Genomic DNA, 10,686 nt, shown 5'->3' with positions numbered 1-10,686 from the left:
TTATAAATTTAACATTTCTCTGAAGTTCTGGATTAACCTGTACTTTCCTCAAATGTACAGACGGGTCAGATTCTTAAAAACAATTCAAAGAAAAGTTTTCAGTTCTTTAAAACCAGTGTTCAGGTTTAAACAAGGCAAAATTTCAAAATTTGATCCGCATATTTTTGCGGATCCGGATCTAGGAAGCCTTTCTTGGGGATCCAACGGATCCGGATCCTAATCATCGTTTTTGACATTTTAACAATTACAAATGGGTTTTACAAAAATAAGCCTTCTTTTAAATCTAATTAACTATTTAGCACAATTTAAAAATGTTTTGGTGGAAAAACTGTTTAAGCACAGAATCTGTAGTTGTAGAGGCAACGTTTTCAACATTTTTTTCTGAAAATTTAAATCAATTTGTCTTTAATTTCAAAAAAAAATTTGTACACGAAAAAAAACAATCTCTATGTTGTTCAGGGAAGCTGGTAGGATTTTCAGTTTCTCCTTAATCAACCTATATATAAACAGTATTATTTATTAGGTGCATTACATGATCGAAATATTAGTTTGGCTGTGAGTTATTTGATCTAAGAAGCTCTATATTTAAGTTCCCATACATTAGTATTAGTGGCCAAAAAATGTATCTTTATTATTTTAAAAAATAGTATTACCTTGCAAAAACTTTCGGTGTTTTTCCTCCATCCAGAGGCATAAGTATAGTATAGAAAATGGAAGACAAGAACAGATAAATGCAGTTAAAAAAAAAATAATCAAAATTATTTACGTCAAGTTATAAATTTTTTTTTAACCGCACGAAAAATATTGAATGTTAGTAATAGTAATAGTAGTAGATAAACACTAAAAAATAAAACATACTTTAAAATGTTAACTTTAAGCTTAAAATAAAGGGATCTTTTTATTCCTTTGTTATGCAAGTATGTTTTAAAATAAGTGTTATTTCAAGGAAAAAATCATAAAAAACTATTAGTCTTCATAGGATTCGAACCCACGACCTCCACATTGATGTGTTGCTCTAACCACTGAGCTAAAAGACTAGTTCAATAGTTTCTTATTACATTTTTTAATGGGAAAATAAAAAAATTACAGGATTTATAATATTTGAGTTTTGACGCAGTACACAGTACAACACACACAGTGCACACACCAAGGATGTAAGGCAAGGAAAGTCATTTAGTGCTGCAGTGTACTGTCTCTGGGCGCTAATGTAAACACAAGACGGATGTCGAAGCCTGACATGGGATCCATCATTCACAGAAAAAATCAATGAAATATTCTGGTCATAGGAATATATATATCTGAATTTTTAAAATTATCAAAATTTAATGCTTTTAACCTCCTCGGATACTAAACGAACACTGATGCATCTATTATTGTTTACAAATTCCGCCCAGAGAGAACTGGTTTCAATATGTACACAGAGTATACACAACCGCAATTGATTTTCCTTGCCTTACATTCTTGGCACACACTATAAATGATGTTCCAGATAAAATATTTGTAAAAAGGATTACCATGTAACTTAGCTGGTATAGGGAAGCTTTCAGTGAACTCAGTTGCAGCACATGAACCTGTACAGAAACAGGTTTATTCATCAGTTGCAGTATTTAAATTAGTACATAAACAGGTTTATTTATTTGCTCTAGTACTTTGAACTTGTACAATACATTTATCAATTATCAGCTGCAGGACATGAACCTGTACATCAGCATTTAATCTTTTAACAGCTGCAGTACATGAACATTTCCATAAACTGAACAGGTTATTTATTAGCTGCAGTACATTGAGCTGTACATAAAAATTGGGTAGTTTTACTTCAGCGTACAGACTATGGTTATTTTTTAAATTGAATTGAATTGTAGGGGTTGGAGTTATTGATAATTTTGATATAACATTACCCTTTAAAGTCAGTTGGTAGAGGGAATTTGTTGTAACACAGGTCTTGTAGTTAACTTTGGTTTTCATTAAATTTTCAAAATTAATAATTAAAGACTAAAAAATTATAAAACTTCCACTTTTTCCCGATTTTTGATTTAAAAATAATAGTTAAATATTGTCCCTTGGTATCTTTATATCTTGAAAACACCGTATCTAGGTACAGGTTTATTTCAAGTTTAAGTTAAAAAAAAACTTTTAAAATGGATTTCGATGGTAAATATAAATTATTTCCAGGAATAAAAACAACTCAAACATCAATTGGTTCAAAGTATTTTTTAGAAGTAAATTTTCATTTGAAATAAAGTCTTTTAACTAAATAATTCTTGGTCGTTACTATTAATTGTTACAGATTCAAGAATGATAAAACTATAAAATTGCCATCGTTTTTAAATGTTAACATTTCAAATTATTAATTAATTTTTTTACTTGTTATCTTTATATCTTGATAACACCGCATCTAGGTACAGGTTTACATATCAAGTTTAAGTAAACAAGCAATTTTAAAATAAAATTTATGGAAAATAGAATTTTTTCCAGAAATGAAAACACATCAAACATTAATGGATTGTATTATACAGAATGTTGACAACAACCAAGAATCTTTGAATTTAAACTAATCGAATTTATTTAACAAATGAATGCAAAGAATTTATTCTAGTGTTAACCTTGCTTCTAACCCTATGATTTTCCACACTTAGGGCATTTCTTCCTCACTACAGCATTTAATATTAAGATCAAAAAGGGCGATGTTTGTAAAGTTTAATGGGAAAATTTGAGAAATTAGGAATTTTTAAAAAAATAATAAATATGCTTCCTAGGTAGGTCTCACAATGCTGGCATTTTCGTGGTCTTGCTTTGAATTGTGATGCCAACCTCAGTGATTTCCTAATTAAAGAACACATTAAATATAAAGATATAAGATCATTTAATCACAAATAACTTGTACTATTTGACTTTTTCTATTACCTGTTCAATTCTTGATATTGAACAATGAAGTTCATCCGTCTTTCATTGTCCCTAAATATTTATTTGTTAATACTGCAGTACCTCCCAGTACACTGCGGTACTCTATAATAACACCCATTAGTATTTTCATTACCCATTACAGAACCCCCAACACCCAGTAGTATCCAGCAATACCCGACAGTACTCCACAGTACTCCACTGTATCCCCCAATATCCTCTATTACTCCCTAGTACATCCAGCACCACCAGGTACTCTGCAATACCTCCCCAGTACTCTGCGGTAATTCGCCCAGTACCCCTTTTAACCCCCCAGTGCACCCTAGTATCACCCAGTACCACCCAGTACCCAGTAGTACCCAGTAGTAACCAACACTAACCAGCAGTACCATTCCGCACCCTACAGTGCCCCCACAGTACCACACAGTCCCCTTAGTACCCCCACAGTAACTTGCATATCTTTTTTATTTAAAAATAAAAATACTAGTTTTTAAGTTGTACTCAAACTTTTTATTTTTTTGACATTTGCAGAAAATTGTTAACATTTTGTAATTTTGGATTTTTTGTATCTTTGGACGTTTAGTATCTTTGGACATTTTGTATTTTTGGACATTTTGTAACTTTGGATATTTTGTAAGTTTGGGCCTTTTTTATCTTTGGACATTTAGTAACTTTGGAGATTTTGTAACTTTGGATATTTTGTAACTTTGGCATAGTAATCACTTTCCATTATATAGAAGTTTAATGGTCGTAAAGGTCAATAAATTTCCATAAACTACCTCCAATAAAAACTGTTTCGACATGCTCTGTTTGAGAGAGCATGTATGCTCTCCAGGTTCTCTTCAGATTGCCACCTCCCCTGGGTAAAATAAATAAATAATACATCATGATCATAAAATTGTAATTAATATGGATAAAAAAATATCATAATATCAAACGCAAGCAATACAAAATGGGTACTTTTCAACATTTGTGTCCTTTCCATTTTTTTGGCTAGGCCAAGATATTCTTCTTGCTAGCATTGTCTACAATTGGTCTTGTCCATAATTTTTGTTAACAAACACAAAAATTACTACAATAAAAAACAAACAATCAAAACAGATTGTTCCAAAAAAATGTAAAAAGAATAAGAGACGGAAGAAGCAAAAAAGACAAGAAGAGACATTAATAGACAAGACCTATTTCTGTTACCTGCCAAAAACGAAGACTTCTGGGGGCTACCATTACTATATTGTTATACTAATTTAAAAAACACGTTTTCATCAAACTTTTTAAAAATAAGTAGAAGGGTACAAAAACAATATTTTTTAGACATTGTTAAATTTTAAACTTATTAGTATCACTCCTAGTACGTCCAACTTTGGTGTTATTGGAAAATTTGGGAATGATTTTGGAATTAGTTCCCCAAGAAGAGACGTATTCATCTCAAACTCAACCATATCCTCTTCGGTGGCAACTTCTTTTGTGATGAGCCTTAAAATTCAACATTGGTTTATAGTGTGTCCAAAAAAAAACTCTGCAGAAATTGGGTATTGAGGGAAAATTTCACAATCAATTGTTATCATGAAGGTGTCCAATGATAGCTGTATATTTTAATTAGAGGTTTTCTCTAGGGTCATTTAAAATTTTAAGGAGTGTGATTTGTATTCAAAATATGTCAAATTTTCTTTTAAACTTTTTTTCAAACACTACCAGTAAATGTTTACTGGCTTCTTCTTCTATATTTTCCCGTAAAATCAAATAGTCAACACAGTTACTGTAAAAAAAATTACTGGCCCAAAAAAAAGCATTATCATTTCCTTCCCTCCCTCCCATCCCTCGTCATGGATCTGCAAAATCACCAAAAACTGAGAGATCTTTGATGATTTTAAACAAAAATACCTTTTTCCAACTTCATTCATGACATGAAACAGAGTTTCCCAGCAGAGCAATAACTCTTTGTCATTTTTTAGGATGTCNTACACTTTAATTGATCAAACACTATTGACTTACTTCAACGATAAAGTTTAACTTACTTTTCAAAAATGAAGAAAGGTGGCGTCCTAACATTACACCAGGTAGAAATGTTGAGCGATCTATACTCATGCTCTTCAGAGCATCCAGGAAAAAAGTGACCCTAGGTCCTGAAAATCATATTCGGATTAGTTAAAGGACAAGCAAGATTTTAAGGTAAAAGAAAAGTGTGTTAAATATGTGTACACAAACTGGTAAAAATAAGATTTTGTTTCGAATAAAGTTAAAAAAAGAGGACATTAATACGTTTTTAGCATTGTATTATATTTTTTCTCGAAATATTATTATTCAGGGGCTCGAAAAAAGGAAGTAATTCAAAGAAAAGTGATTGCTGATCGTGACCCTCGAAATGAACTCCATCAGGTGAAATTCTGTTCATACTATTTATAATAAGAAGTATCATCGTTTTTATTTAATTTTTTGGCTTTACAAAATTTTTTAATTTTTGATTTTTATGTTTTTCTCTTTTCTCCAACGCAAAATGTTGACTCTGTCGATAGATATATGCCAATTGCCAACAGCCCAACTGCATGAACGATTTTTGAGATCGTTCATTAACTTAAAGAATTTAGGGTTCTTTGTAAGTTCAAACAGAAGCCTATAATCTTTGTTTAGCAAAATGTTTGATACTGGCAAATAAAAATGAAATCTTAAAACTTAGAAACTTTTGTGTAGAGCTGGAAACCAAAAATAAGAATGTTCTGAAGGGACTGTATATTTAAAAAAATGTTTGTCAAAAAATATGGTCTTTTTTTGGACACCCTAATCAGCTTTAAACTTACCGAAAAAATAGTTGATTAGTCTAGACTAGAGCTTTAGCAAGTGATCTTTAGAAGGAGGGAACAAAATTCCTCTGCATTACAAAAAAGCTTGCTCTCTCCCTAAATAGTGGAATTGATATTTTTAAATAAAAATAAACAAACTTCCGGTTAAATTTAGACACTGAGAGTGCTAAAAAAGCCAGTTTTGTCAAAAATTCTTTTATTTCTTCCTAATACTAAACTTCAGGGATACTTTTTCATAATAAAGACACATTTTCACTTCACCGAAGATACTTTATAAATTTTATCAGAAAATAGTGCTTAAAAAGGGATTATTGAATGTCTGGGTAAAAATAAGCATTAAGAGGGAAATAGCCATTAGCCAAACAACATCAAAATTTTCGTTAATATGTCCTACATATTCTCAATAGTAATTCTGATTACCTTCTTTTCATTAATATTATTAAACAAAGTCTGCACAAGATTCAAGAAATATTTTACAGTTTGAACTCTCTTTCTACCGAACCTACCTACAGACAAGAATTGGATTAGAAAACGATTTTAGTGATCTTTTAAGCAAAAGAATTATTTTAAAAAAACATTGAAAATCAGTACAGATTTACTCCAAATTTAACCCCATCTTATCAGTTTTCATTAGATTTTTATCAAATTTCAGAATAGAGTAGAACAAATAAATCCTTTTTTTGTGAATCGAGAAGGAAAACTTAATATCAACTATCAAATAAATCAACTTTAAGACTTTGATGAAACTTCTGTATAGGGCGGGAAAAATAATACTCACAAAATTATTGGTCCGGTCTCTATAATCACTCATCATGCAATTATTGTTCATTTATCAGCAATTAGTTCTGAAATAGAAATAAATTAGTTAATTAGTATTTATTTATTATTATTTAGGGTTAGGTTAGGTTAAGACACTTTCTGGGCCGAGCGCTGCGGCCATGGGATAGGTTAGTTAAGACACTTTCTGGGCCGAGCGCTGCGGATAGGCCAGGCTAGGGGGCCGAGCACTGCGGCCACGGGTTAGGGTAAGTTGAGACACTTTCTATAAGATCCATGTACAAAATTGATAGAAGGGGGGCCTGGGGGGGGGTCCAAAAATCGTTCTCTATAAGGAATATACCATTACTTCCTCCAGCCTATCGATGCTATATCAATTTTAAGGACTAATAGCAGATTAAACTAACGTTCATAGCATGTAAAGTCAGCTGTTCACAGACCAGGTTATATATATATAGTCCACTTAATGCAGTTAGCAGTGTAAGATTGAGTGTTGTAGCCTAACCTTACCCACAAGGGCGGATACAGGGGGGGCCGCAGGACCTATGCAACCCCCTGAGATTTCAGTCTAGCTTTTCAATAGCACTAAGGGAAAGAAATCCTAGTACAAAACAGAAAAAAAATATTTATCTTCTTAATAAAAATTTCGCCTGCAACCCGTCTTTTAGTTCTATAATCTGGATTTTTTGTTCCCTAATAAATCTAGCACCCCCTCACTTATAAATACGGTATCCGCCCCTCATACCCAAAAATAAAAGATTGTTTAAGATAAAAATTAAACAATTAGTTCATTTGATTATAGTTCTTTAGAACGTTAATCCAAATAAATATTAGCTAAAACACATGATATAGTCCGATCGATCATTAGTTCAGTTGATATGACACTGCACCCTGTCAATTCCGCATATTATGAAAAATTTACAGGAGCCAGCAAAAAACCATCATTACCTAGAAATTTACTTATGAATAAGCGAAAGAATATATACTTAAAGCCTGGGTAATTTGAAAAGAGAGGGGTGGGGGGGGGGGGCAAAAGAGTTCTCAGAGAGGCCGATTTAATCTCCTAAGTATGCGTCAAAATGTTAAATTGAATTGATTATATATGCAAACTATCACTTAAACAATTGGCTATATCAACTGTATGATATTATAGTCGAAATATAGACTTTAATATTATAAAAATACTTAAAATTAAGTTTTATCACCGTCACACATGGAGTTTGTTTATATAAAAATGTTTGGTTTGGAAATTTTTTTTAGATACGTACCATCAGTCGGGCCGGTGCATGAATATTTCGTTGTACCGGGCAGAATTTCTATCTATCTATCTTCAAATCATTATATTGCCATTTTGGCCCTAAGTGGGGCGGAAACGTCATGTGTGTGTGTCTGTACCAAAAGAGTGTGTGTAAAGTTTACCGAACAGAAGGTGTGTACTGTAGGTATATACATTATACAGTACATAAGAATCTCGGTATTTGTACAGTCTAGGAGAGTACACTTGTTTTTTTTTGTTAATTGTTTACTTAAAAATAAGTTTAATCCTGCATGTAGTATATTATTTACATATTCAAATCAACAAGTCAACACTATGAGCCAAATTTTCATGCAAAGAATATAATTTGATTAAAGTTTACAATAAACTACTCATTGACAACATTGTTCCGCAATTTCCTTGACTGTAGTCATGTTGTGTGTCTGTACCAGAAGAGTGTGTGTAAAGTTTACCGTACTGGTCTGCAAAGAAGTGCGACTGGCTTTCTCATGCGCGCCAGACCAGCGCCATTTCCTTTCCCTTTATTCCTATTCCCTGGTATCGATCCAATTAAGTTAATATCCAACGGAACTTTTACATCTAAAGCCCAGCACAAATGAAATATATGATTTGTCAAAATATTACACGATCCTGATGTTAGAGGGATCGTTAAAAATAAATGCTTGAAAGAGAAGAGTCGCTGACTATACCCGAATGAAAAATCGGCATGTTTAGTTTACCATTAAATTACCCAAATAAGTGAACGGTCCCTTTAAGTTGTCTTGCTACTGTCACATGTTTCCTGGGACACCATGTACTCTTGTATAATTTGTAGATTTTCTGTTTAAATTCTTTCAATTTTTCCCTCTGAAAGGAAAGCACTAAATAAACGTCAAGAAAGGAGAAAGCATCATTTATATAGAGATGGAGATAGACAAATTTCTAGGAGATTATAATTAAGGTGAGGAGGATAGTTTATTCTAAGGAGAACAGAACTAAGAAGAGGAGGATAGTTTATTCCAAGGAGAACAGAACTAAGAAGAGGAGGATAGTTCATTACAAGAAGAACAGAACTAAGAAGAGGGGGATAGTTTATTACAAGGAGAACAGAACTAAGGAGAGGAGGATAGTTCATGCCAAGGAGAATAGAACTAAGAAGAGGAGGATAGTTTATTACAAGGTGAACAGAACTAAGAAGAGGAGGATAGTTTATTACAAGGAGAACAGAACTAAGAAGTTGTGGATAGTTCATTACAAGGTGAACAGAACTAAGAAGAGGAGGATAGTTTATTACAAGGTGAACAGAACTAAGAAGAGGGGGATAGTTCATTACAAGGAGAACAATACTAAGAAGAGGAGGATAGTTCATTACAAGGTGAACAGAACTAAGAAGAGGAGGATAGTTCATTACAAGGAGAACAGAACTAAGAAGAGGAGGATAGTTCATTACAAGGAGAACAGAGAACTAAGAAGAGGAGNTTAAATTGAATTAAATTGAATTAAACTAAATTAAACTGAATTAAATTTATATAAAAAACAGAATGTTTAATCTTATTCAATTCATAGTTTGAAATATTAACGGTTTACGACATTGGGTCGCAAAGCCATAAGGAGCAGAAAATTATAGTTTGTCGCTAGAGCTCTGCTTCTTTAATTTTAAATTTGTGCATCATGCCCATCCCTCTGAAGGTGTACCAAGTCTAGTAGAAAGCACCTGGTGAATATAAATTGTATTCAGCAGACTCAACATACACGGTGAAAGCTATTGAGCACAGCACAAGCATAGAACATAAAATAGTTCACAGGACAAAGTACAGGCATAGGTGTGAAAGAGTACAAGTACTTCTAATAGAATTATTGCGAAAATAGTGTAAACCAAGGTTATAATGCAAGGAAAGTTAATTGAAGTTGCGTATAATCTGCGTACAAATATTTTTTTAAGATCTAAATATTTTTATTAACACAAAACATAAAGTTATAAAAAGTATGAGTTTGAATACGAAGATTACATAGTGTTATTTTTGAATGAAATATAATTACAAGGATATTTTGATTTTGCTTGTGGACAATGAATAGGGTCGCAATTTATTGGAAAAACTTGTTCACATTTAATGCAAGTGGATACATTTACTAGGTGTGTGTTCAACTTGTGATGCGGATTGTTCGAGAAATCTTTAAAATGTTCAGTTTTCATCCACTGTGTATGAGGTATATGCTCGGGTCCTTCTGTCTGTTTCCAAACACAATGTCCTGTATCACAATGTTTTTCCGATCTAAACACAGGGGACCAAGGTTTATCTCCATTACATTTATGACACAATTGATGTTTGTCCATCTCTCCGGGAATAATGTCCGTGTCCATTTCAAAGTCCATTTTCTCGCTCAGTTGGGATTCAGGTGGATGAGTATCAACAGAACCTTGAGTATCAGCTCTATTCTTTATATTTAACCCTAATTGTTGTTTTTGTTGAGCCAGGTTTACAGGTTGTTTATATGTACTGCATGGGGTATTGACAAAACCTGTTTCTGTTTCAGGTTCATCCGGCTGCTGAATTTCCATACCCTGCATGTTCAGGGATTGATACATTCTCCGTTTCAGCTGGTTTTCCTGCAGCCAAAGCTTTTTTCAACAGCCAGGCCTCTTTTTTTCCCTGTCCTTCCTAAATTTGGAAGGCTTCTTTTGTTTTCCTTCCCGTGGAACCTGAGGTCTAGGTACTGAGGAGAAGGTGGAACCCTGGGGTCTGGTGACTGATGAGAAGGTTATTGTTTCCTTCCCATTCTCAGTCTCCAGAGTCATCCTAGCCCAGATCCCTGCTGATCTACACTGATTGTATAATCTTAGGATGGCAGGGAAAGTATTCACCCCTGCCATCTTGTTTTATCTCTAGTGTACTGCAGCAATCACATACTGTTGTGTTCGGTACCAAGGTCAGCTGAATAATGCGTACAAATATT

At 33.1% G+C, this 10,686-nt stretch overlaps 1 protein-coding gene and 1 long non-coding RNA gene across 4 annotated transcripts; both read right to left on the bottom strand.

Moving 5' to 3' along the window:
- Positions 1-243: 243 nt before the first annotated feature.
- LOC111713837 (uncharacterized) lies at positions 244-4,853 on the bottom strand. 3 transcript variants are annotated; one of them, XM_023488788.1, is made up of 10 exons: positions 4,783-4,853; positions 4,247-4,374; positions 4,093-4,127; positions 3,681-3,760; positions 2,905-2,955; positions 2,753-2,823; positions 2,604-2,651; positions 1,899-1,941; positions 1,515-1,571; positions 244-496 (listed from the first exon to the last, which is right to left on the bottom strand). In XM_023488788.1, exons 1-7 carry the CDS (start codon positions 4,800-4,802, stop codon positions 2,617-2,619), a joined length of 420 nt encoding a protein of 139 aa, XP_023344556.1. In that variant the 5' UTR covers positions 4,803-4,853; the 3' UTR covers positions 244-496; positions 1,515-1,571; positions 1,899-1,941; positions 2,604-2,616. The 3 variants fall into 3 exon arrangements, with proteins under 3 accessions (XP_023344556.1, XP_023344557.1, XP_023344558.1); XM_023488789.1 differs by having other exon boundaries at positions 2,616-2,651; XM_023488790.1 differs by lacking the exons at positions 244-496; positions 1,515-1,571; positions 1,899-1,941 and having other exon boundaries at positions 2,368-2,651.
- An 836-nt stretch (positions 4,854-5,689) lies between these two features.
- On the bottom strand, positions 5,690-7,829 carry LOC111713847 (uncharacterized). Its single transcript, XR_002767809.1, has 4 exons — positions 7,745-7,829; positions 6,478-6,544; positions 6,120-6,205; positions 5,690-5,795 (listed from the first exon to the last, which is right to left on the bottom strand). It is a non-coding gene; the product is annotated as an uncharacterized LOC111713847 (long non-coding RNA).
- Positions 7,830-10,686: the final 2,857 nt, after the last annotated feature.

Source organism: Eurytemora carolleeae, unplaced genomic scaffold, assembly GCF_000591075.1.
Source record: "Eurytemora carolleeae unplaced genomic scaffold, Eaff_2.0 scaffold1483, whole genome shotgun sequence".
Classification (NCBI taxonomy): domain Eukaryota; kingdom Metazoa; phylum Arthropoda; class Copepoda; order Calanoida; family Temoridae; genus Eurytemora; species Eurytemora carolleeae.
This window is presented reverse-complemented; position numbering and strand designations above follow the sequence as displayed.

Coding starts and splice junctions, on each gene's coding strand:
- LOC111713837 (XM_023488788.1), bottom strand. CDS start 4,802: ATGAATGAAGTTGGAAAAAG. Junction 2,956..3,680: donor CGAAACAGTTTTTATTGGAG/GTAGTTTATGGA, acceptor ATAAATATTTAG/GGACAATGAAAGACGGATGA. Junction 2,824..2,904: donor CAATATCAAGAATTGAACAG/GTAATAGAAAAA, acceptor TTCTTTAATTAG/GAAATCACTGAGGTTGGCAT.